This window comes from Urocampus carinirostris, chromosome 20 (genome assembly GCF_059441175.1).
Source record: "Urocampus carinirostris isolate Australia breed hairy pipefish chromosome 20, RoL_Ucar_1.0, whole genome shotgun sequence".
NCBI lineage: Eukaryota > Metazoa > Chordata > Actinopteri > Syngnathiformes > Syngnathidae > Urocampus > Urocampus carinirostris.
The window spans coordinates 21,486,006-21,513,854 of NC_142368.1; the positions used below are offsets into that span (position 1 = coordinate 21,486,006).

At 42.2% G+C, this 27,849-nt stretch overlaps 1 protein-coding gene across 1 annotated transcript in view; it reads left to right on the plus strand.

Annotated features, from left to right (window-relative positions):
* The first annotated feature begins 12,890 nt into the window (after positions 1-12,890).
* The window catches only part of flvcr1 (FLVCR choline and heme transporter 1), a 40,882-nt gene continuing 25,923 nt past the window's right edge, over positions 12,891-27,849 (plus strand). The window contains exons 1-2 of the mRNA XM_088324603.1: positions 12,891-13,643; positions 24,104-24,248. Of these exons, the coding sequence (XP_088180729.1) occupies positions 12,999-13,643; positions 24,104-24,248 (790 nt within the window). The 5' untranslated portion in view covers positions 12,891-12,998. The remainder of the gene's footprint in view (positions 13,644-24,103; positions 24,249-27,849) is intronic.

Below are 27,849 nucleotides of genomic sequence, written 5' to 3' on the forward strand. Positions count from 1 at the left end.
TGGGAGAATGGTAGCCGGACCCTGGGGTTGGTCTTCGGGTTTCTGGAACTGTCTAGAGAGGGCGTCGGGTTTTACATTGCGGGATCCGGGTCCGTGGGAACAGGGTGAAATTGAAGCGGGCAAAAAACAGAGACCAACGCGACTGCCGTGGGTTTAGTCGCTTGGCCGAACGGATGTATTCTAAATTCTTGTGGTCCGTCCAGACAATAAACAGCACCGTCACCCCCTCCAGCCAGTGCCGCCACTCTTCTAGCGCTAAGTTAATGGCCAGCTACTCACGATCCCCCACATCGCAGTGGCGCTCAGCCGGGGAAACCGCCGGGAGAAGAAGGCGTATGGGTGCATCTTCTGGTCCTTCAAAGATCTCTGGGACAGGACAGCCCCAACGCCCACATCCGACGCGTCCACTTCAACCACGAGTTGCCGTGCGGGGTCTGGTACCTGAAGAATAGGGGCCGTGGAAAAGCAAGTTTTGTGTTTATTGAGGGCCTTATCCGCTGCGGGGGACCACCGGAAAGTGTCCTTAGGGCTGGTAAGAGCTGTGAGGGGAGCCGCCACTGAACTGTAATTACAGATAAACATTCTATAGAAATTGGCGATACCAAGAAATTGCTGGAGCTTCTTACGATTCTTCGGAACGGGCCAAGAAGTGAAAGACGATACATTGGCTGGATCCATCTCTAGCTTCCCTTTGGTTATTATGTAGCCCAAGAATGACACAACCTTGGAGTGGAACTCACATTTCTCGGCTTTGACAAACAGGGAGTTCTCCAAGAGGCGACGGAGGACGAGCTGGACGTGTTTCTGATGTTCCTCTTGGGACTTGGAAAAGATTGGGAGGTCATCCAGGTATACAAAAACAAAACGGTTCAGGACATCCCGTAACACGTCATTAATCAGAGATTGGAAGACAGCGGTTGGTTAACCCGAACGGCATTACCAGATATTTGTAGTGGCCGGTGAGGGTGTTGAACGCCGTCTTTCATCCGTCTCCCTCCCGGATACGAACCAAATGGTAGGCGTTACGGAGATCGAGTTTCGTGAATATTGTGGCCTCTTGAAGTAACTCGAAGCCAGAAGCAAGTAATGGTAACGGGTAACGGTTCTTTACTGTGATATCGTTGAGTCCCCGGTAATCGATGCAAGGTCGGAGGGATCCATCCTTCATCCCAACGAAGAAGAACCCTCCTTCCGCTGGCGAAGAAGAGGGTCGAATGATGCCGGCCACCAGGGCATCTGATATGTACTTGTCCATGGCCTCCCTCTAGGGAGCCGACAGGGAATAGAGCCGACCCAGAGGGGGAGATGACCCGGGCAGGAGATCAATAGCGCAATCATAAGGCCGATGGGGTGGCAGGGAAGAGGCCTTAGCCTTGCTAAAAACCTCCCGTAAATGATGGTAGCACTCAGGGACCCGGGACAGGTCAGGTGGAGTCTTCGGGGACACGGAATTATCAGGTCAAGAGGCCGCGCGCAGGCAGGTCTGATGACAGTCCATACCCCACTCCAAAATCGAGCCAGAACGCCAATCAAAGTGGGGATTATGTTGGACTAACCAGGGGTGGCCAAAAACTATAGGCTGACTGGGGGAGTGCAGCAGATGAAAACAAATTTTCTCTCTGTGATTACCGGAAAGTCTTAATTCGACGGGGAGCGTTAATTGAGAAACGGCGCCTAGCAAGTGCCCATCTAACGCTTATGCCGAGATAGGACTAGGGAGTGTCTTAACAGGTATTCCTAACTTGCGGGCAAGGGACAGATCGAGAATGTTTACCTCATCGCCCGAGTCAATCAGGGCCGGAAATGTCTGAGCAGAATCGGAGAGGTAGAGAGAAGCCTGGGTCTAGCGTTTTTGGGAGCAGATACGAGGACTGAACTCAACCGGACGCCCCCTATGTCCAACGAGCGTTGGCCTTTTACCGGCCAGGGGGCCACGCGATGTCCTTTGCCGCCGCAGTATAAACATAAAAAGAGAGACCCGGTCCACCTCCATCTTCTCTACGATGGGGATGGCCGGGACCCGGGGATTCGGTACGTTACCCTCTTCTGGAGACGGGCGGGTAACAATTCGATTAGGACCTCCCCGCTCTCGTCGTCTAGCCTGAACCCGGCGGTCAATCCGGGTGGTTAATTCAATCGCCTCATCTAGCGTACCCGGGAAAGCGTGTGACACTAATTCATCTTTAAGATAGTCAGCCAAACTATGTAAATAGGCGTCGACCAGCGCCTCTTCGTTCCAGTGGCTTTGCGCCACGAGCGTACGGAAATCAATCGCATAGTCGGCTATGGTGCGCCTACCCTGGCGAAAGTTCAGAAGCGACAGGGAGGAATCGACCGACGAAGAACCCGAGTAAAATACCTTTGTCATTTCTTAAGCAAAAAGGTTGAATGACGTGCACGCCGAAGCACCTCTCTCGTAGGCAGCCCTTCCCCAAAGACGAGCTCTTCCAGTGAGGTGATTAATGGCGAACGCCACCTTAGCTGCTTCAGTAGCAAAATTGCGGGGATGGAGATCAAATATCAACGTACAATTGACTTTGAACGGGCGGATCTGAGCGGGATCTCCCCCAAACTTCTCTGGGGCTCCCACTTGTGGCTCAGCGAATCCGGCGCCGAATGAACCGGGAGAGGGCGGGGCTGGGATTCGCCACCCGAAACCCGAAGGGGCGCTGTCGGTGTTGGGCACCGATGAAGTGGCTTGTCGGATCATTATTTGCGAGAGATTGGACCAATCCTGACTAAACAGATCCAATTCAAGCCGTTGCTGACTCACTTGCTGAGCCAGTCTGGCCACTTCGGAAGCGACTTGCCGAACTGCACATTCGGCAGAGGGACTGCGCTGCTGGTTCTGGCTTTCGTAGTCGTCAGGAGGCAAAGGAACGAACACGGGGTCCATTCTGATCAGAGGATTCTATCAAGAGACCAGAACAGATCAGGAAACCCCGGAGCATTTGTTACAGTTCTTTATTAGGGAAGCGTACAGGGCTTGCGGGAGACGTGATGTCTGTCAGACGTCAGCAGCGGAACCAGGAAGAGAGGTTAGGATCAAGTAATCAATCGGAGTGCGGAAGTCAAGCAGGTCATGTTTACCGGGGCTGGAGAGAAGATCGTAGCGTGGGACGGAAGCAGGTCGGATCGGAGGCAGGCAGAAACAGAGGCGTGTTCAGGAGAGTGATCAGACATGTAGTCTCTTGATAATCGCTTGCCGTGCACTGCTGAACGTTTTGTAATCGCTCACTGTGATTGCCTTACTGATCCAAAATGGCCGACGACAGTACAATGGATTTCGTTCTACAGCTTGCTTTGAGCGAGTTGGCTGATATGAGCGACAGTTCGCATATTGACACAGTTAAGGTTATCCTAAACGCAGTGGAAGGGTCATACCTGTCTTGCATTGTTCACAAACATTACCAGGCAATGTAAGACGATATATTACATCGCCAACAGCACTCGTCAGGGTGAGATCCTCCATCTTCTGCACTGTCGACGCCATGTTGGAAATCAAAGTAAGCGGTCTTTCTCCCGTGATTACTCGGGCACGCGAGCGCTCAATAATCACTGGCCGTTCAGAAGCTAGCGATAGCTCGCGATAGCAATCACTCACTCCTGAACACGCCTTAGGTAAATAGAGTTCTAGACGGAACGGGTAATCAGGAGAGTCACACAGAGTTACAAACGTATCCTCTGATGAAGAGGTCTGGGCGCAGCGCGCTAAAGAAGGAAGCATTAGCCAATCAGAAGGCGTCCACATGATTGCTCCAGGTGACCAGAGTTAGCAATCATGACATTATCCGAGAGTGTTATGTCTAATGTTGTTGTAAACAATATTCACGATGTTGTTCACAGTGACAAAAATACAATTGTAATCTCCATGTTTATGTTTGTAATACACCGCTATTGTGTGGATATTACATGCACAGCAATATTTATAACCCCTGCAAAAAGTATGACATTACCAGTCTTGGGCAACCTCTTACTCAACCATTTTATTCTGTAGAAAAAACTCAGATCGCAAACATGAAACAATCGTAAAGTCATTCCAAAGTGCAACATAATGGTATTTCGAAACACTAAATGAAATTAAGAAAAGACATTGCAATGGTCAAAATGTTAGTTTTATAGAGCAAGTGCTGGGAAATGAATATGTAATCACTGAATTCTGAGGAAAAAGAATATGGAATCAGTGCATTTTGAGTAAGGAATAAGGATGCACCCAGTCAATTTATTTTCCTTAATTAGCCACCTTGCTTGGATTAAGTCTGCTCGTTAGTCAGTGTTAAGAACAGTGCAGTTATCCCAACTGGGAGGGCTCCTGCACCAAGTGGATTGACAAGAATCATGGCTCCAACAAGAGAGAGGTCTCTTGAGACCAAAGACAGGATTGTCAAACATCTTGGAGAAGGTAACTCTACTTGTATGGTTGCCAAAGATGTGGGCTGTTCACATTTGGCTGTCGAAGATTGGACCAAGTACAAACAGCATGGGAAAGTTGTTAAAGTCAAGCGTACTGGTAGAGCAAGACAAACAACTAAAAGCCATATGTCTTGAAAACATAAAATGCACAACACAAATGAAGAGGAAATTGGAGTAAGTTGGAGTCAATGTATGTGACAGAACTGTGCAAAATCGCCTAAAGGAAATGGGATTTTCATATAGGAAAGCTAAAAGAAAACCATTGTTGACACCTAAAAACAAAAGAACAAGATTGCAATGGGCTAAAGAGAGGCAACCATGGAGTGTGGATAACCGGATAAAGGTTATCTTCTGTGATGAGTCAGGAATCTGCATTGAACAAGGTGATGATGTGGGAACTTTTGTTTGGTGCAGTTCCAGTGAGATTTACAAAGAGGACTGCCTAAAGAAAACAAAAAAAATCCCACAGTACTTAATTAATGATATGGGGCTACATGTCAGGTAAAGGCACTGGTGAGATACATGTAGTCAAATCTGCAATAAATGCACAAGTTAAAATTGTCATTTTGGTCAACTTTATTATTCCTTCAATTTAAAAAGTTTTTGGGAATGATGAACTCATTTTCCGAGATGACAATGCATCATGCCACAGAGCAAAAACTGTGAAAACATTCCTTGGACGCATCCAGTCAATGTCATGGCCTTCAAATTGCGTAGATCTCAACCCAATTGAAAACCTGTGGTGGAAATTGAAAGACATTGTCCACAGCAAGGCTCCGACCTGCAAAGATGATTTGGCAACTGCAATCAAAGAGACTTGGCACCTGATTGAATGAATGAATGAATGAACCTTTCATTTTGAACATGACAAAAGCAAAAATGAAACAACAAATCAAAAAGAAAAAAAACCCACAAACAATTTTAATTTACATGTTCAAAAGGTAGTAGGAAGATTAAATCCTACCACCAGACTTCCTTAACAATTGCATCACTCATTTTGATCCCCTGTGTATTTACATGTAAAAATACTCATGAATATACACATTTACATTGGCTCTGTGGATATACACTCTCTTCATTATTATCCTTATCATCATCATTACAACTTCCATCCCTTTTTTTATAATACCAGATTACGGTAGCGTTCCAGTAAATTTATGGAAGTGAAGTCAAGTGTAAATACGTCAAAGGTACAATGTAAAACCTTTAACGGTACAAAAATGAAGTAAATGACTTCTCTGATATAAAATACTTCTTCTGTAAAAAAGTACTTATCCTGCATAGCTGTTTTGGAATTAAGTCAAAAGCATTTAAAGTAAAACTATACAAAACTGGGATTGCACTTGAACTGTATTTTTCAAAGATTATCATAAATCTCAGCCCTGTTGACACACACAGCAAACAAAATTACCAATCATGTGACTTGGGCCAAAGTAATCAGATTACAATAGTTTGAGCTCACAGTTTTGCCACTAATTGTAGAAGTCTTGTTAATTTCTGTAATCTTTTTGACAGAGTACAGTATACTGTATACGGAGCTGCGGGTAGGAATGCGGCTTAGGGTATTGTTGTTGTAAAGGATCAGCGTGGTGGCGGCGTGTGAACGGACAGAAAAATGAACACAACTTCCACACTGAGGAAGGTTTTGTGGGCCAGAGGTCAGTCGATGTGCGCCTCTGGTGCTCCATGCTGAATGGGATTTGTCTCGTGGTTAAGAATTTCAAGAAAATATGACTTGGTCGAATAAAAGGTTGAAAAAAAGTCAACCACACTTAACTTCTTTAAAAAAAGGAAGAAAAGCCGAACTAGACGGGTTTTGGTGGGTTTGTTTCCTTTTCTCTTTGAAATTTTAAACGGTTGCTTTGATGCCCTAAAAAATTGTTAATTGAGACGGCTCAAACTATTTAAAACATATTTTAGATTTACCAGTTGTTATGAATAGCTCAGCACTATGAGTAGTCACGTCTTTCATGTCCTTTCCTTGGCATGAAGTAGATGGATCGATGTTGTGAAAGTTTATTGTTTAAAAGGACTAAATATAGTCCTTCTGCTAGCCTTTATCCAAGACCTCACTGATCTGAGTGGCGAGCTACACCAGACCAGTACTCCGACAGGAACCTGATTGGTCACAGAGCTCCACATCAAGGTCGCGGTGGGAATTTGATCATCCCTGGGCTCTTTGCTGTGAACCACTGAACATTGAGAGCCAACGTATGCTCATTGAGAACATCAACATTGTATTTTCTTTGCTTGTTTGATAAACCTTTTTGTCATTCATTTGAATTGTCACTCAAATTTGCGGTGTATTATTATCCGACTTTAAATTCTGACATGGAAATAGATCCATGTTGATTCTAAGATCCTATTTGGGCGCACAAAAGTAAATTTTGTGACTACTAATACATTTATCAACTCCAATTAGAATACAGAATATGACTGGTCATAAAACCGGTATTGAAATAAAACAGTGTTAATCAACCAAGCCTAACCACTCCAAGAATTTCTCATCCAAGACCAGGGGTGGCCAACCTGGTCCTTGAGAGCCACACACATCCTGCATTTTCTTTGGAGTTTCTCTGCTCCAATCTAGGTAATTCCAATCATCACGATCTTTAACAGGCTCACACAAAGCTTGCAAACAAATTGATCATTTGTATCACCTGAGTTGGAGAAGAGAAACCACCAAAATATGCGAAGGGCCTTGCACACGGACGTGCGAAACATAAAGCCTATCTTTTTTAACGGAATCTAAGTTAAGCAAGACTGTATAAATGGAGAATATGAACAATGACGGGTTGATAATTTTTTTTAAAAGTCAGCAAGAGAAGAGCTCTGCCAGACTCCAATGTACCGACATGGCCCGAAATTCAGATTGGGTCGGGTTTGGCCTTAAGATCTTACCTCTCTGCTGAAAGTGGCGGACAAATTCCCACATGCAAAAAAACTTGCTTGCTTCGGAGTTGTATGACCTCTCGCTAGTAAATAATTTCCTTGTTTAACGGCTGTTGGCGCGATCACTTTGATAGATTACCATCCCCTAGCCAGTCATTTTTTGTGCAACCGGTGACGTTTCTTTAATACTGCTTTGAGAATCCAACTCAGAATCTGATTGGCTGAACCATCAGCTTTCTCGAAGACTGATTATACAGGCCAGGGCCTTCAGAATTTTTTGTGAAAGCCACTCGGTGTATTTATGGACTAGAAACAATTTATAGTTGAAATTTGGTTGAATGCTTCAATATGAAAACACCCATCTAAAAGTAGTGCAAACAGGGAGAAGCAATAAAAAAGAAGCTGAAAGGCAATTTAGAAGTATAAATGGACAAAATATAATTTAAAAAGCATGATTCCGATATGCGGCATGGCAACTGAGTGTTTAGCCCGTTTGCGGCACAGTTCTGAGGTCAAGGGTTCATATACAGCCACAAGTCTTGCTGTGCGGAGTTTGTATGTTCTCCCTGTGCTAGCGTGGGTTTCTTCCGGCGACTCTGGTTTCCTCACACATTCCAAAAACATGCATGTCGGGTTAATTGGCCAGTCCAAATTGTCCCTAGATGTGAGCGAGCTAGATAGTTGTCTGTCTCTGGGTGCCCTGCGACTGGCTGGCAACCAGTTCATGGTGTCCCCTGCCCGCTGCCCGAAGATAGCTGGGATGGGCCCCATCACCCCCGCGACCCTACTGAGGATAAGCGGTGCAGATAATGGATGGATGGATAATTGTAATATCTAAGTCAAAAATGTAGGTGTCATATTTGACCCAATTCTGTCCATTCAAACACACGTTAAGAATATTACTAGAACAGCTTTTTTCCATCTTCGCAACATTGCTAAAATTTGCCGTATGCTGTTTCGGTCGAATGCGGAGATTATAATTCATGCGTTGGTTACCTCCCGTCTCGATTACTGTAATGCACTACTCTCCAGTCTCCCAAAGTCCAAAATCAAGAGCCTTCAGCTGGTAGAAAATGCTGCAGCGAGGCTTTTAACTAAGACAAGAAAGTTTGTTCACATTACCCCGATTTTAGCTAACCTGCATTGGCTCCCTGTTAGCTTAAGATGTGATTTTAAGGTTCTGTTGGTAGTATACAAAATCATGCATGGACTTGCTCCCTCATATCTTTCAGATTTAATTTCGCCGTATGGTCTGGTCCGGAGCTTTCGCTCTGAAAATGTTGGTCTACTAGTGATCCAAAGAGCCGAGAAGAGATCCACAGGTTCGATAGCGTTCTCCATATGGGCCCCATTGCCCTTCCCCCTTAGATTCGATCTGCAACCTCAGTGGAAATATTTAAATCTAAGCTTAAAACACACTTCTATTCTATAGCATATGAATAACCTGTATTTTATGTTGACAATCTCTGTGTATTATTTGTTATTGCAACATCCACTGCAGCCTAGTCATCCTGGAAGGGGGATTACCTCATGTGCCCTTCTCAAGGTTTCTTCATTCTCCATGTATAAGTTTTGGAGTTTTTCCTTGCCCTCATGAAGGTTTTTGATCAGGGGATGGTGTAATAATAGTCTGTGGTTTACAATAATCTGTGCAGCCCTTTGAGACTCTTTGTGATTAAGGGCTATACAAATAAACATGACATGACTTGAGTGATTCAGATATCTTTGAATCCAGCAGAGAATGAAGAATCTTCCCCTTGTGTTGAGTTAAACATGACATAATTATTTTCTTTTCCATTTCCTTTCTATGTATGTATTTCTGCAGCACTTTATGTTCCTTTCAAAATTGTGAACTTCGTGTTTTTGTTTCCAGCCAATTTTGCTTCTCATGATGGAATGTTCAATGAAAAAAAACCCGACAAATACCGGTAAATCCCCGGCGAGCAGGGGTGGGGGCAGCTCACTGCCTAGCTCACCTGGTTGAACCCTGTGCATGGCGATACGTCCTTTCCTGTCGAGATGTGCTACCTGAGGCTGAGCTGACAGAAATTTTGTTTTCTTTATAATCAAATAAAAGTAGCAACACTAAAACTCAGAATTATAGGACAATATAACTTTTACTGATCATATAAACGAGGGTTGGCATGCATACATACACTGCCTGATTACTGTAGTCAACAAACACCATGCTAGAAAGCTACCACAGACAAAAACAACAGGGTTAAAAGCTATGTCAGAAGACAGTATTTAGAAGCAGTGAAAGAGTCAAATAACTCAAAATAAAAACGAAAATCGTAAGTAATCACCGCTTTCAACTGAAAGTATCCTCGCTTTCAAAGGGACATATTACGGGTACGCCGAAAACGTAGGTAGGGCGTCTCGATGGGTTGGAAGAATTTTCAGAACACCTGGCTAGAGTGCAGGTGAGCTTGGTAATGTTTCCCCTGGGCCCTTTTCCAGGCGCAGCGAGAGGCCACCTTTCCTCTTCCTAGAACAACTCGGCCATGTTTGTTTGGGAAAGCCGGCGATCCAGATGTTGTGTCAGCGGAATAAAGATTCTCCGGTTGCTGTGGCTATGGGAAACCGGAGGCTTCGGAGATCATAGCCTCTCTGTCAGGAAGGAGAATCTAGTACGTGTTCTAGAGTGATCATCGGAAGAAAGATTTTAAATAAGTTAAAATGATGAAAAAAAAATCATTATTGAATGAACTCAATATTTAGGAAATATTTAAAGGGACAACGTGTGTTACTTAGAGCCTCCTGGTGGTAAAAAAAACAATAATGATTTGAATTATAAGCAACAATTGTCATAATTACTGATGTTACTCAGCCGTTCCCGCTCATTTGGCGCCAACCGCCGCGGGTTTTGATTGGCTCCCTGTCACTATTTGAAGACAGTCCTGTCTGTCCCCTGTTGTCAGTCTGTCTGCAAACCCCAGTGTATTCTAGGCAAGCTTTTTTCGACCCTGACTCCCACCTGTCCAGTTTTTGCTCCCGTCTGTCTCCGGCTACGACCTGTTTTGCTCCTGACCACGTCTGCTCCCCCGCCCACCGACCAGTTTTTCCGTCCCTGACACCGCCATTGCTCGCTATGGAAGGTCCACTTCCGGATCTTGGGCGCAGCCCTTCCTCTTTCCTTCAATAAAACTTGTGATAAACGTTACGCAATTGGATCCTGTTTCCGTTCTGGTCCTGACAACAATAGATCTACTATCATATTGGTGCGGCTGATATCATTGCTCGACATTTCGCTGCTACAAATACCGCCAAAAACACACAAAAAGTTTGAGATAAAAAAACAGAAAAAGATCTGTACAGTTTGGTCACCTTGAGTATCTGTCGTTTTTACACTTCCTTGTAATTTTTAGCACTTGTTTTGGGTTGCACAACACAATACAGGTATGTTGAGTTGTCACATTTTACAGTGACCCCTAAGTACAGTACATAATACTGTATATCATCAAATTTAGATAACTATTCTTTTTATTTATTTTATTAGATTTATTTCAAAAAATGAATGCCAAAGACCCCTAATATGAGTTATTTAGTTTACAATTAAGAACTTAAAAGTAGCGAAAAAATAATGCAAATAATTTAAAGATAGCTTTGTTTTCATTTTTTATCTGAATTTGTAAATTTAATGTTGTATAATATTCAAAAGATATTTATAAAACTTCTATTTTCCTCATGTTAATGAAGTTAACTCTTACTGTTGTCAGATACGATGGTAGACCCAAACGCGTAACGTTTCACACAAAGCTTTATTGTACGATCGAGGAAGTCAGGTGCGGGGAAACAAACGACAGTGGTCCGGTGCTCGTTGGGCAGGAGGAGAAAGGAGCTCATGGGATCGGAGCGTGGTGGGAATGCGGAAGTGAGTGGAGTTGCCGTGACGGGCGATCGGAGCGTGGTCGGTGTGCCACAACAGGTCAAGTAGCCGGAGCGGGAGATCAGATTGTGGTCGGTGGGCAAAAACGGGTCACTAGCCCGGAGCGGGAGATCAGATCGTTGTCGAAGGAAGGGCAAAGTCAGGGAGCCGGAGACAAAGGGAAAATCAGGGACAGACGAGCAGGATACAGATGAGGATGGGACAGACGGGAGCCAGAGTCAAAGTGCTTGCCTTGCGTATGCGGAGATTCGCTGACAGACTGACAAGGCATGACTGGAGTACTGAGTTTAATAGGAGGGGAATCAATCAGGCAACGAGCAGTCGCTGGCGCCAAACGAGCGGGGCACAGGTGAGGGCAATAAGTAATCATTACCAATGTTGCCTCTAAGCTGCGTGTATGCGCAATTGCGCACTGCCCAGAGCTTTTACGCACACAAGAAAATCGAGCCAGCTCACAAAAATCAGGGCTCGAAATCCTAATTAAGAAGTGAATTAAGTCAAAGTTACAGTGCATAAAGGTAAAAATACAAGGGTTCCCCTGACGTTGTGTTCTAAATGCGGTATTTGGAAGTCAAAGTTGAAGTAGAATGAAGTTGAGTAAAGTCAGTAGAGTTTTTTGAGAACCGGCACCTTTAGCTCGGCTCACTAAAAAGAACCGGCTCTTTCGGGTCCCAAACGGCTCTTCAGGTTGTTTTTGCTTCTTTAATCCCTACACGACCAAATATTATGTAAAATTATGCACAAAATGAGTTAAATGATGGGTGGGGTGGTGGGGTGGGGTTATAATAGAACAAAAAAAATAAAAATACCAAAATTAAAAAGTAGTGAAAAGCTGGGAAAAAAAGAAACAAAAGGAGAGAAAAAGAGGAATAAAAGAGCAGGAAAAATTCACAAAAAAGCCAGAAAAAAAGAAACAGGAAAAAGGAAATAGAAAACAAAAAGCAAGAAAAAGGTAACAGCTGGGAAAAAATAAACACAGTAAGATCTTTTTAAAAAGGAATAAAAAAACAGTAGAAAAAACAGGGAAAAAGAAGAAAAAGTTTGTGTTGTATTTTGTCACGGCGACCATGCTGGACATGACAGTTTTAAATAATTTCCAATTATATCAAGTCAATCTTGTTGCCGACATTGAACTTCCACTACAGAAAATGTAATTAAATACAGTTCTTTATCGCGCAACCGACTAAATAAGCCCCCCAAAATGTTAGTATTATGCGACAAAAGATACCAGGAAAAAAAAAATGGAAATCTTGTGAAAGAATTGTAAAAACAAATGACGTTTGTAGGCTGTACAACCTTGGTAATAATACATTAGTCAATTCATTCAAAAGTGAAAAATAATTTTGCATTGCCGGAAACTCAGCAAAATTTAACTTGATGTCAAGTTTTTAATATGTCTGATAATAGATTAGTTGCCACACTTGGGATTGTTGTTGCTCACTGTTGTTTCAAGCGTTGCTCACCGACTTTGTGTGAACGCTCAGACCCCTGGAAAATTAGAGGGAACATTGGACCCTACTTAGGATAAGCAGTGCAGATAATGGATGGATGTGTATATACTGTATATTCTATCAAACCGTGGGCGTGTGCGCGCGCCCTATTTTTACGTCATTGCCTGGCAAGGAACCATTGCTGCTTTCCTATTGGCTGAGGCAGCGTGGGGCCACCCTTCTCCAATAACAAAGGATCAACGAGTACTCCGTCTGCTCACTCACGGGACCGCCGTGACGAGAAAGCATGTCCCGATTTAACCGTCGTGTTCCGACCCAGTGAACGTAAAGAAAAAGCGGAAAAAGAACGCACCATGGTGGCTGCGGAACTGGTGCAAGAGCATGTGCGGGCGGATTCCGCATCCCCACCTGACCGCATCACCGACCCGGAGGAGGCTGCGCTCGAAACGAGCCTACAAACCGGCGACGCGGAAGAGGTAGCCGGGGAACGCGACCTGATGCTTCCAGACGGGAACCACCCGAAGATGGAGCCCCAGGATGAAAAAGTCAGGCCCGTGGAGATCAAGCTGTACTGGCAAAGGTTCTTGGTTCTGTTCGTGTTCAGCCTTTACTCGCTGGTCAACGCCTTCCAGTGGATCCAGTACGGCATCGTGGCCAATGTTTTCACGCACTTTTACCGCGTGGGCAACGACAAAGTGGACTGGTTGTCCATCGTTTACATGTTGGCCTACGTGCCGCTCATTTTCCCGGCTACTTGGCTCCTGGACCGGCGCGGCTTGCGACTGACTGCGTTACTGGGCGCCGGGCTTAACTGCGCAGGTGCGTGGCTTAAGTGCGCCAGCGTGGGTCGGGACCTGTACCCGGTCACCATGGTGGCCCAGGTGGTTTGTTCCGTGGCGCAGATCTTCATTCTGGGCTTGCCATCCCGTGTCGCCTCCGTGTGGTTCGGGCCCAAGGAGGTGTCCACCGCCTGCGCCACTGCCGTGATGGGCAACCAGGTGAACAGGGACGGGGTTTGTTGGGGCACGCATGCGCCGTTAAGGCCTCTACCTGTCAACCTGTACGTTTTTGCCGTACAAAGTACGTTTGTTATGCATTTTAAGGTGTGTACGACGTACAAGAAAATCTGTACGGAAAAACGCAAATTTGTTAATAATCGGCACCATCCGGTATGCACCGACCATCACGAAACGGCAAATCAATCAAGTCAAACAAGTTAGCCGTGGTATCGTTTTTTTCGTTGCAAACGATGGGAGCGGTTTGATGCTACTGTGCGCATGCGTCTGCCGCCTCGGATTTCATGTGCTAGTTATGTAGTGAAAGGAAGTCCGTCTCTTCTTAGAGAACCGTCTTTTTTGGCTCAACTCATTAACGAGAGCCGGTTCTCAAACGGCTCACTTGCTTTGATGCATTATATTACAAATCATTATTGTTGTATAAAGAAGTTAAGAAAAAAGGAAGTATACAAGGAGAAAATGAAAAAAGACAGGTTTGTGGTTATCCGTTTAATCAGCATGTTACCAACAATAATCAAATGCAGAAAAGGAATTCATAATCTGAATAAGAAAATGTATTATTCTACTTAATTATATTTGCATGTATTTTTTCCTTCTACGGTGAACGTCCAAGCGACTTCATTTTTGAACTTTTTTATAATAAACTTCATTCATGTCGAGCAACTCAGTATCTCACAACAAAATGTTAATTAACAATATATATGAAATAACGAAACACATGTACAATATAACATGTTAAACTACATAAACACGTTTGAAAAAAAATATGGTGTAAAATTATTTCGTATTTTGTAAGGGAAAATACAACATTTTGTAAGGGCATGGAGCCGTGGAGGTTGACAGGTATATTGCCTTCATCTTTGGAGGGATGATTAGTGGTCTTTTCAATGTTCTCAAACTTGCAGCCCGCTGCACCATTTAGGGAAAGAAAATCCAATTGCGATTTTTCAGAGCAAAATTGCTTTTCAGATGTGATTTTCGATTTTAAAAAAAGTGCCTTTTATTCGTGAGCACCGAACTAAAAAAGTGATTCCAAAATAAAAGCTTTTATAATAAAGTATTTCACTTGCAAAATAAGTACAAAAACACTTTTTTATTTTACTATAAAAAAACAAGTTAACAAAACAATTTCACTACAAAAATAAAAATACTGTAAAACAAGAAAAAAAAATTAGACTAAATATTGTTCACTCTTATTTAACCAGCTTCGTGAGAGCTGCTACAGTTATGAACAGGTATTTGGGGTTATTAGTGTGTGGTATCGATCCCGTCTGTCTCGTCCTGTCTGATACCTTGCTACAATCTCCAGTTTCGGGTATCGTTCCCGTCTATCACGTCCTGTTTGATATCGGTCTCCAGTCTCCCGTGTCTGGTATTGTTCCTGTCTATCTCGTCCTGTTTGATATCGGACTCTAGTCTCCAGTGTCTGGTATTGATCCCGTCTGTCTCGCCCTGTCTCATACCTTGCTACAATCTCCAGAATCGGGTATCGTCCCCGTCTATCTTGTCCTGTTTGATATCGAACTCCAGTCTCCAGTGTCTGGTATCGTTCCAGTCTGTCTCATCCTGTCTGATATCTGTTTCCAGTCTCCTATATCTGATATCAATCCTGTCTGTCCCGTCCTGTCTGATATCGCTTGTGTAACTGGTATCGATCTTGTCGGCCTCTGGCTTCCTGTTGTTTCACAATAGACTTCTGCCTTACTTGTTCCGCCCAGCGAACCACTGGCGTTTGTGTTAACATGCTCAACTGCCCCATTCCCGTAAAATAAGGCGTTGGTGAGAAACGTTACGCATCTGGGTCCTCCTCCTGTTCTGGTTCTGACAATACCTAAAATATGAAGATATTACAACTTTTGTTATATTTGTATATTTTGAAGAATACCAAACCAAAGGGTCATATGTAATCCCACTTATGCATCCTAGGTTTAATAATTGAGACATGCCTTACACTTAAATAAACAGCGCCCTCTTCTGGGGAGCTTTGTTAGTGTTGCGGTCTGCACACACACACACACACACACACACACACACACACACACGAGGCTCAAACGTGGGTGTGTGGTGTGCAACGTTGTCGGGCCTTTATTGGCTAGTGCCGATAAAACTCACCTGATTGGCCGACACTGTTAAAACCCAAACAGTGACAATTCTGGTTGGCCAAACGCTCCATCACTCAAATAACAAAGGGGAATTATGAATCCTAAAAAACACAGTGTCTTGCGATTACACGATCACACTACATCACATCGCAATATCAATTAGATTTCGGTTAATCGTGCAGCCCTAGTTGACTGAGTCTATTTACTTGTACTTCCAATAATTAACTAAATAATAACACAGCAATAACATAGTAATAATTGAATAAGTTGTTATTTTAGACATGCATATCAAACTGGGTGCCCATTGCGCTAGCTAGTAAAAACATGTAGCTCCTTGCTTGGAAAAGTTCCTGGTGTAGTGCAACAAAAATGAGTGCTAGAAAGCAAAAAAATAAAATAAAAATGTGGGCCATATGTTGAGACCATGCGGTGCATGAGACCAAATCTCTGCAAAAACAAGTAAGAGGACAGTTTCAGATTTAACACCATGCTGGTTCTTGGGAATGAGCATTTTTTTCTGTACAAAGGAATCTCCTCAAAGCGACTAGAATTATAGCGGGAAACTTTCTTTTTATGCTGGTAACTACTAGACTTTCAGTGGTCGAAAACTCCCATAATTTCCGGTGCCATCCTCTCCCCCTTTTTCCCATATCATTATTCTCTGTGTAAATAAATTGTGTGTATGCTATTTCAATCGGCCTGGTTCATTGAATCAATTTTCTTGGGATTAGTAATTCATATCAGAACTCAAAAGAACTTTAAGTAATAAAGTAGTTTAATTTTTTATCAGTGTAGGAAATTCCAGCATCTTTCAGAGAAAAAAAGATTTATGGTGGCGCACAAGCAACACCCAGAGGCAAATTCGTTTACTGATTGCATTAAAGAATAATTTGTTTCATTCCCGACGGTTTTCAAAATCATAGCTAGAAAAATCCCTACATTACGTTACTATATTTTTCTCTCTAGTAGAAAATGTGTTTTGTTTTCCTATTTTTTCCCTATTTACATTTTTTTTCAATTAGGCACATTTTTTTATCTTAGGTAGTATGTTTTTACTTAATTAAAAATATTGTTAAAATAATAAGTATATAAGAAATATTTCAAACGAGTGAAATTGTTTATCCACTTTTACTCATATGTATTTTTATTTTATTTTTTGAATACTGAACAGAAGATGACTACAAATTAAGATATGTTAAATATTTTAGGTAAAATAATTCAAAAAATTCTTAGTCTGATTTTGAATATCTCGAACCTAAACAAGTTTTATGTTAGTTGGGGCTAGTTGTCAAAATGGAATAAAAAAGTCAGAAGGAGAAACATTTAAAATGTGGGCGTTATTTTTTCAATCTGAGATAAAACATTTTTCCACATATCAAAACTATAACTAAAATCGGGTTTAATCATCTGAAGAATATAGCCAGAGTCCGCTCTATTCTCTCAGGCAAACATGAAGGTTCTGGTTTATGCTATTATACTCTCGTTAAGCTTATTTTGATGCCCTGCTCTCCAGTCTTCCGCCCAAAAACATTGCAGCATTGCAGCTAGTTCAAAATCCAGCAGCAACAGTGCTTAAGGGTGTGGTTCAATGGCTGAAAATCCTGAGGCCATTTGCTGCCAGCCCTATCAGTGTGGATAAGCCTCCCTTCAGGTCATTTTTCTCACATGGTTAGTCCGTGCCTTGCCATAATCATATTTCGTTTCTATTACGATTTATTTAGTTTTCATTCTATTTAAACCCGTTGTGTGCATCTTTGTATTTGATGTTTCGTTTTGTTGGGTGGGTGTAAATAACAAAGGTGTCGCTGGGTGTTTTATTCTCTCATTGTCCACTGAGTGTTTTTATATAGCACTTTGCGTTGAAATTTATTCCCTGAAAAGTTATTTACAAATAAATTTCATTTACATCACCCCAAGAAGCATATCATTTAAAATCAATATACCGTATTTTCCGCACTATAAGGCGCACCGGGGTATAGGGCGCACCCCGAAAAAATCGTTTTTGGTCCTATTTTTGACATACATAAGACGCACCGGATTATAAGGCGCTACAATGGGAACGGCGACAAAACAGTCAGATAGTTCAGTCAAACTTATTACCCCCTTAACATTCCCAAAGCTTGCAAAGACGCAAATACGTGTCGAGAACGCGTGCGGATGCGGTGTCCGTACGATGTCACTCAAATGCATCGTTCCATCATTCGGAAGGTTAAAGTCTTGGGATTCAAGAAATGCCAACCATTCCTCAGTTTCTATTTTCTTTTTCGCTCGCAACTTTACTGTATACATGACAATAAACACTTGGAATTGAGTTTAATTTAAAAATAAACACTCCATTCCATCCATTATCTGCACCGCTTATCACAGAAACATCGAGTTCAGTCTGAAACAAGATACAGGGACAATATAAAACCCGGAGTAGCTCACCGAAGTCATTGTGTTCATAATAATGTGCAGCCAATGTCCTCTTATATCCGTGAGTGCAGTAAATCCAGGAGAATAAAATATTTACGAATACAGAATAAAAAAAAATGCTTTCTGTGTGCCGTCAGCCAGGTGCTATACGCATTCATCTTTTTCGGCCAATTGCAGGCTTTGTTTTGCCGTTTAAGCCAATGCCAGCCTGTAAATGATAAAAAGGATCCGCCTCTTGATCTCCGAATAACTTTAGCCAATAGTGATCGATTCAACTGATGATTGACACATCTTTTTTGGCCAATTGCAGCCTTTGTTTTGCTGTTCAAGCCAATGCCAGCCTGTAAATGATAAAAAGGATCCGCCCCTTGACCTTCGAATAACTTTAGCCAATAGTGATCGATTCAAATGATGATTGACACATTGGTTAGCCAATGAAACGCCGGTAAATAAATCCCAGCATACACCGCGTACTACTTGGTGTTCGGGGGAAAATCTAGTCGGCGGCTGCAAGTTAGTTGGAAAACTTAATGTTGATCCATAAATAAGGCGCACTGTATTATAAGGCGCATGGTCAGCTTTTGAAAAAAATAAAGGCTTTTAGGTGCGCCTTATAGTGCGGAAATTACGGTAATTATCTGTGTCTTCAGTAGAAATTTAGTTTTGTCTTTTTAGACCATCCCATCCATCTATTAATTATCTGCACCACTTATCCTCAGTAGGCTCACGGGGGTGCTGGAGCCCATCCCAGCTGTCTTCGTGCAGTGGGCAGGGGAACAGTGAACTGGTTGCCAGCCAGTCGCAGGGCACACAGAGACTGGCTCACTCATTCATTAACACCGAGGGACAATTTGGCCCGGCTAATTAACCTGACATCTATGTTTTTGGAATGTGGGAGGAAACCGGAGTGACCGGAGGAAACCCACGCAAGCACGGGGAGAACATGCAAACTCCGCTTAGAGTGCCGCGGACGCACTAACCTTTCAGCCGCCATGCCGCCTTTAGACCATCCCATGTGGTTAAAATTCTACTGTCCCAAATATTCAAGTGTTTTGGACAAAACCTGTTTCTTTTCAACGTATTTTCAAATGTGAGCCCTGCTATAACCAGGTAACAAGCCTGTACACAAATAGGAAAAATGCTTTAATTTATTTTTTCTTCATATTTGATAATATGTGCGATTATGTTTTTTTCCCCAGTGTAAAATGTGTGCCTTGGAGCAACATAAGTTGATCCTTTTTTTTTAAAATTAAATACCCATCATGCCCCACTCTTCAAACATGTAGGGATAGCATCAATGTCAATAAAACTGCAAAGGAATGCTGTGCTAGGTGTTACATAAGTTATAGCAAGGGTTTTTATTCGACCTACTTTTGAAGTTGGCAGTGTTCAAAAAGTTGACTCATTTTCAAGACTAACAGTTTTTCAATACTAATTGCAAATTCTGAGAGCTATAGTAAAGGCGACAGTGAATGTGTAACTAATATATGCATGCTAGCTAGTGTGTCTATCACAATTCTTTTCTAAATTTATTTTTTATTTGGTTTGGAGAGAGGCTAAAATGGTTCTTTGCGATGCCCTTTGGCAACCTCCTTGGATGCACAATGAGAAACCTTAAAGGGATAGTGTGTAGTGCCTCCCTAGTGGTAAAAAAAATATTTCTCTAAAGGAAACAACATATTTATTGAAATAAGCAAAAAATACACCAACTACACTAAAAACGAGCAATTTTCTTTTCAAACACCTGTAGTTTGAGAAATGGAACTGACATAATTATGTGCCATCATGCTGCTACAGGTACCCAGAAAACCAAAAACCTCAAAAAGTCTACGCCAAGACAACTGGTTTGTTTTTGGTCACTTTGAGACTCCATTGTTTGTATTCTTCTTAGTGAATTTAGCACTTGTTTTCAGTTGCACGACACAGTACAGCAACAGTTCGTCGACAAATAATACACACTGTCCCCTTAAAAAGTTTTTAGTAACGGTATGAGCACATATTTCCATAAGAGTCAGTAAATCAAAGAAGCGTTGGGGTTTTACAACTGCTTTAAAGTTACACTCAAAACAGAACCTATCCTGAAAGTGGATTTTCTTAAATACTCTGAGCAGTGTCTGAAACTCATGCCAAAAAGTTAGCGGACACCAGGGCAGAAAACTCTGAAAAGTTGCCTGCCCCAATTTTCACAACTTGAAACACAATAAGACGACTAATCGCAAAAAAAAATACACTTTAAAATTAAGTTTATTATAATAACATTTATTGCATGTATATGACATTGCTGTTTTCTATCTGCCATCAGTATGTACCTGTATTTACTCTTCTTCATTCAAGCCATGTGAACTCCTCTTACCACGATGCTTTTAATGTACGTTTACGTTTTGTAGCGTCATCAATTTTGTTAGCTTCTTTTCAATCTTTCTTCTGGGGCTGAGGTTTTGGCTTGATTCCTAACCACTTCTGCATTTTTCTTCTGTTCTCTGTGCGTCTACTTTGGAAAGCGATATTAATGCACAACCTTATAAGGCTCAGGAAAGTCCGGATGCACGAAGTTATTCGATGCAGGCTTCTGATTGGCTCCCGAGTATGCAAATTTGCCAAACGAACCAAAATTCAGAAATTTCCAAACTGAAGGAAGATTTCGAAATTCGAATAAAGCAAACGTTTGATTTGGAAAAATAAATAAATAAATAAAAACGAAAGATTTTTTTTTGATTTCTTGAAAAAGTTGTCGGCCATCCGGGAAGAGACGTTGTACAACTTGTACGCCCGATGTAAAAGATGCACGCCCCGGGCGTCCAGGTAGACGTTATTTCAGACACTGCTCCTAGGTCGAAAAATTTGCATGAGCCACACCTAGAGCTGACATAATTGTCCATCATCTTGCTCCTTGAGTTACCCAGAAAACCAAAAATCTGCCGAAAGACTGGACGAAAAATTTAGAAGAAAACAGGTGTGATTTGGTCACCTAAAATATCTGTATTTTTTACTCTTCCTTTTGCTTCTAAGTACTTGTTTTGGTTGCGCTACACCATACTCTAAACATTTATTTAGCAAGTAATACATACCGGCCTTTAGTGTACAGTTACAGTCAAAGACTTGAGAAAATAATGCTAAATACACTTCATGTGTATAAAACTGTACAAAAAAATTAAATTCAAGATTAATGCTTGTTAGAATTTAAGTGCTATGTTAGAATTTAGGTGCTATAATTCTTTGATCAATCGGTGTAAAATATGTAAATATATCATGAACCAGAACAGGATCAGGGCCAAACGCATGACGTTTCTCACACAAGCCTTTTATTTTACGGGAAATGGGGAGTCATGCACGTTAGCCATCAGTCTGACGTGGAATGAAAGGAAACCAGAGGCCGACGAGATCGATACCAATTGCCCGAGTAGATATCGGACAGATGGGGTAGATACTGGACAGGACGGGACAGACAGGATTCATAATGAAACAGGATATCAAAATAAAACAGAACAAACTCGACGGGCACGAAAACTGGAGAGAATAATAAACAAGACAAAAATAGACAGGACCAAGTCAAAACCCACGTCTTACGTGGAAGAGTTTCGTTGACGTACTTCAAAATTGAGTAGCTGTAGACTAAATTATTAGTTCTGAGTCCATGTTTTGTTTAAATGCAAAAAAAGAGTTGATAAAAAACCCCAAAAATGGTAAGCATATTTAAGGGGAGAAAAGCGGTATTCTAACACATAGATAGTGTTGGTAAGTATGCTTTTTGTCATAACTGGGATTAATTTTCTGTCATTCGAGCTACGTAGTATGTTGAAACGCAAAGCATTTTGGGGATAGTCTAGCCCAGGGGTTGGGAACCTATGGCTCGCATGTCATGATTACCGATTGGAATCACCTGTACCCGCTCATTTGGCGCCAACCGCCGCGGGATCTGATTGGCTCCCTGTCCCTATTTAAACACAGTCCTGTCACTCCCCTGTTGTCAGTCCGTCTGCGAAGCTCTGTTTATACAAGGCAAGCCTTTTTCGACCCTGACTCCTGCCTGTCCCGTTTTTGCTCCTGTTTGTCTCCGGCTACGACCTGTTTTGATCCCGACCACGTCTGCTCTCCTGTCCTGGCTTACAACACGTTTCTGTCCCCGACCACGTTTTTGCTCTCCTGTCCCGGCAATCAATCTGTTTTTCCGTCCCTGACACCGCCATCTCCAGCTACGGAAGATCAACTTCCGTATTAAGATCACGATCCGATTGCGAGAGTTACTTGCTTCCCGCGTCTCGCGAGCACCGGATCGCGGGAGCTGCCCTTCCTCTATCTCAATTAACGTGTAAGAAACTTTACGCGATTGGGTCTACCCTTTGTTCTGGATGTGGCATCGCAAGCCATATATGGCTCTGTTCATGAGTACATCTGGCTCAGAGATCAAATAAACTAGCGCAATTACGTACTGTAATATTACATAAAAACCTGTTTTTAGCAGGTGCGGAACGAAAGCAGGACTAATTATGAACATAGTTCGGTTCAATATATATAGTGCACAGTCTTAACTACAGTTTTAAGGTGTCACATCAACAGATATTGTTTGGACTGTTCATGGCTAGAGAATCCTTAATATGTAAGTTCATTAGCAATGTATGTTTACCGATGAAGAAAAACGACAGAACAAACTGTAAACACCGAAAAACTGTAGCAAAGCACCCAGAAAAATTTAATTTGGTGAGCGGTAGGAATAGGCAGAGCTTTACAAAAAGTAAATAAGTTGGCGTCCTCGTTTGCAGTATTTTGTGACATTTTTACTTAATTAATTTGCTTGCACCTTGAAACCATTTTCAAGGACAGGAATGGCAGTAAAAATGTGCCTCACAAGTAACTGCGGAAAGATAACAATTTTTGATGGTATATTTATATTAGAGCTCTTGTTTGGGATACGAATAAGTGGAGAGGTGTTGTAAAAGGATAGTGGGATGTGTTCTAAGGGATGGGCAGGTCACCCGTATGATGCGGCAGGGGTAAACCAGTGAAATCTGTCGGGCCCTGCTGTTGAACAGAAAAGTGTGTCGTGTCACCCTGAACCGAGTGACATGGCCGCTTTCTTGTGTCCCGTTTCATCTGGAGGGATGAAAGCATGACCAACTTGGGTGCCGAGGTGCTTAACTTGTTTGGGTGTATGGTCATTTGGGTTGGCCATGGTCCCAAAACATTTTTGTGTGTGTTTTTTTGCTATTTTTTTCCTTTTTGCCTTTCTTTGTTTTCTTGTATGTGTTTGTCTCGAGGGGTATGACCCGGGTAGATAGATAAATAGATAGATAGATAGATATTTATATTGATATTGGACACAGGCTCTGGCATTATTGTTTCATAGATGTTATTAAATCACCATTATATGTGCTGAAGAATTAGCTTTTGTCTGTTGAGCTGGTTTGGTAGTTTAGTTAAATTTCTTTCTTAAAATACATGAAGTAGCTCTCTCAAACAAAAAAATCGTAATATTTTTGCTTTTATGGCTCTGGGTGAAAAAGGTTTCAGGCCCCTTGCATGGCTGCACGGTCGCTATTGGTGTGTGAGTGTGTGTGAATGGATAGGTGTGAAGCACATTGTAAGGCGCTTTGGGAAGTCTTCATTGACTTGAAAAGCGCTCTATAAATGCAGACCATTTACCATTTACCCCTGGTCTTTATCTAGCGAAAATTCTGTGCCACGGTTAGCTCGCGAGTTTTTGTGATTTATGATCGATTATGTAAGCTATCTAATTCACCACGCTTCTTTAAAATGCACCACTGAGCTGTATCATTGAGCAAGAGGTTTCTCTGTAATATAAATGATAACACAAACAATAGGGTGTCTTGCTTAAAGGCACCTTGTCGGGAGTGTTGCTTGGAATGCTATCTTGAACTGAAGCGTTGGCGGCATGCTCGTGTGACTGCATGTTGTATTTTTCCACAGCTTGGCGTCGCCATCGGATTCCTGCTGCCGCCCGTTCTTGTTCCGACCACGCCGGACGACGTGGAACTGACGGCGCACAACATTCGCGTCATGTTCTACGGCACCGCCATCGTCTCCACAGTGCTTTTCGTCCTCACTGTCGTAGGTGTGCACAAAATAACAAACAATCACTTTGTTTTGGGAGGTGTTTTACTCAAGTAATTATGTTTTTCCCTTTACTAATAAGGAGAAGTCATGATACTATTTTATTTCCTTTATCACGTGCAGGTCATGTTTCATAATTGGGTCATGTCCTAATTTTGACTTTGTCTGCATTTATTTTACATGTAGGGGTAAATGCCTGGGCACCACGGCGGGGCAGTAATTAGTGCGTGTGCGCCACAGTTCTGGGGTGGTGAGATCAAACCTTCCTGTGTGGAGTTTGCATGTTCTCCCCGCGCTAGCGTGGGTTTCTTCCAGGCACTCCGGTTTCCTCCCACATTCCAAAAATATGCATTTCAGGTTAATTGGCCGGTTCAAATTGTCCCTAGGTGTGAATGAGCGAGTGATTTGTCTGTCTCTGTGTCCCCTGCCCACTGCCGAGCAATGCAGATGATAATGGGTAAATGCCTTGGATAGAAACCTGCTGTTCTGGTTTTCCTGGCTCTCGTTGTGCCAATGAGGGAACCACTTTGTTATGCTGGTACTGTACAGTACTTTTTACACAAGACACAAGCCTCAATTGAGGATTGAAGTTGTTACAAGTTCATTTTTACAATACAGTATTCCCTCGTTTATCAGGAAGGTTACGTTCCAAAAAGAACCAGTCATAGACAAAACCCAAACCCAAAGTTATTTTTACTATGTAGGTTTTAGATCAGGGGTTGGTGTAATAATAGTCTGTAGTTTGCAATAATCTGTGGTCTCTGCAGCCCTTTGAGACTCCTTGTGGTTAAGGGCTATACAAATAAACATGAGTTGACTATTATAATACAGTTATATACGCTATTGTACACTGAAACCAAAGGACAAGCCCTTTTTATAGACTCAAGCATACAATTAGAGTGATATATTGTTTTTTGCATCGACCTGCGATAGTCAAAACTTGTAAAGTAGAAACTGTCATGATTACTCATTGCCCTCATCTGTGCCCGCTCGTTTGGTGCCAGCTGTTACTTGTTGCCTGATTCATTCCCCTCCTATTTAAACTCAGTACTCCAGTCACTCCTTGTCAGTCCGTCAGCGAATCTCTGCATATGCAAGGCAAGCACTTTGACTCTGGCTCCCATCTGTCCCGTCCTCATCCGTATACCACTTGTCTGTTCCTGATTCCTGGTTTATCTCCGGCTATCGACCCGTTTTGTCCTTTTGACCACACTCTGATTTTCCGCTCCGGCTACGACCCGCTTTTGACCACCAACCACGGTAAGATCTCCCGCTCCGGGAGATCCACTTCCGCATTACGATCACGCTTTAATCCCGTGAGCGGCTTGCTTCCCTCGTCCAGCGAGCACCGGATCGCTGACGTTTGTTTTCCTCTGTTTCTTAATAAACTTGTGAGTAAACGTTACGCATCTGGGTCCTTCTCGTGTTCTGGTTCTGACAGAAACCTTTATTTATCCATGCATTTATTAAACAGGGTTGGTGCGGGTGCTTGCAGACCTAGAGAAAGCTTGACTTTTAATCTTGCGTTTTCAAGGATTGAAATATGCTTGAATTTTGGGTCAAGTGCTTGTTTTTTGGCAAATGTGCTTAAAAATGATGCCGACGCTGCTCTGTAGTGGCTTCATATGGCCATTGCATTTCTTCTTCCCTCGTGATTAACTGCAGCTGGCATTAGTTTTTACAGAATTGTCCTACAAAGTGTCATCGACCCCTATTGGTTGCGCCTAAAAGGACAGGTTGAGATGTGTTTTGGTATTTCAGAGGGTTGTATGTTTGGGGATGTTGCTTCTTTATGAATATTGAGTTTATTGTATAATTGATATTGAATATCAAAAGTTTGTCAGAACCCGAACGGAGGGTGGACCCAGACGTGTAACGTTTCCACACTACCTCCATTTTACGGGAATGAAGCAGCCATGCGCGTGAACACAAACGCCAGTAATTCTGCAATCGCTGGGCGGAAGAAGTGAGAAAGAGAAGTCAGGTGCAGGAAAACAGGAAGCCAGAGGCAGACAAGATCGAAACCAGACAGGACAGATGGGATCGACACCAAATACACGAGCAGATACCAGACAGGACGGAACACACAGGATCGATACCTGATACACGAGCAAGATACCGGAAAGGGCAGGACAGACAGAATTGATAACGGATACTGGATACACGAGGAAGATACCGGACAGAACGAAACAGACGGGATCCATACCAGATACAGGAGACTGGAGCAAGATACCGGAAAGGACGAGACAGGCGGGATCGATACCGTATACTGGATACACAAGCAGGATATCGGACAGAGTCAAAATACACGTGTTGCAAGTGCACAGGTTTGTTGACGGACTGTCAAGGAGTGAATGAGAGAACTGAGTTTAAATAGGAGGGGAGCCAATCAGGCAACGAGCAGCAGCTGGCGCCAAACGAGTGGGCCCAAGTGAGGGCAATGGGAAACCGTGACCAAGTTTTTGTTATCTATCTTTTCTTTGCAACGGGGAGAAAAACAAAACCATGTACGCTTGCCTGTTACGTTGAATGATTTTGTCAATCAATTAGAAACCCCCAAAAATTCTTGAGGACCAGCTCCGTGGCCTTGGGGTAGAGCACCCGGTTCGAGACTGGGAGGTCGCTGCTCGAGGCTTGACTTACTACGTTGGTACCCATTGCCTCCTTGCTTCGTGCTTGGCATTAGGGTTTGGAATTGGGGTCTTATCCCACTAAAGAAATCTCAAGGCACACAGTCCGGCATAAGTGTTTGAAAAATAATTCCCAACAGTTGTTTCATGTTTTGTTTTTTCAAGCTTAAATGATCATGTTGCCTAAATGTACTGTAAAATTAAGTTGTCCTTATCATTTATTGTTGCTGTAGTTCAGGAGATACTCCAAGATATTCTTTTTGGTGAATATTTTTTCCATAATTTTGGATTCATTGTATTTTTGACCTGTTCTTCAAGTTTTAATGTATTTATATCTTGTTTTTTTAGGTATGAAATAATGAAGCTTATAAGCGACTGGCATTAGGGTTTGGCATTGGGGTCTTGGTCAACTAATACTTAAAAATCGGGAAAAAAATATCCCACTAAAGAAATCTCAAGGCACACAGTCTGGCATAAATGTTTGAAAAATAATTCCCAACAGTTGTTTCATGTTTTTTTTTCAAGCTTAAATAATCATCTTGCCTAAATGTACTGTAAAATTAACTTGTTCTTATCATTTATTGTTACTGTAGCTTAGTAGATACTACAATATATTATTTTTGGTGAATATTTTTCCCATAATTTTGGATTAATCGTATTTTTTACCTGTTTTTTAAGTTCTAATGTATTTATATCTTGTTTTTTAGGTATAAAATAATCTTTTGAAATGAGCAAAGACATGTAACATTTGAGGAATGACAAGTTAACCTTTTTTCACCCCCTTTTTTATAATATAAAAAGTTATTAAATATACTGTACTTCTAATGACAGAGACAATTCGTTTATAATTTTAAAAAAAAGTAGTAATCAGCTGCCATCCACTGATATGAATGAATGTCACAGTTACCCGAGTGATAACTGGAAAAAACAGTGATACTTAACAATACCATGTTTTGTTTTTTTTGAGTGGAA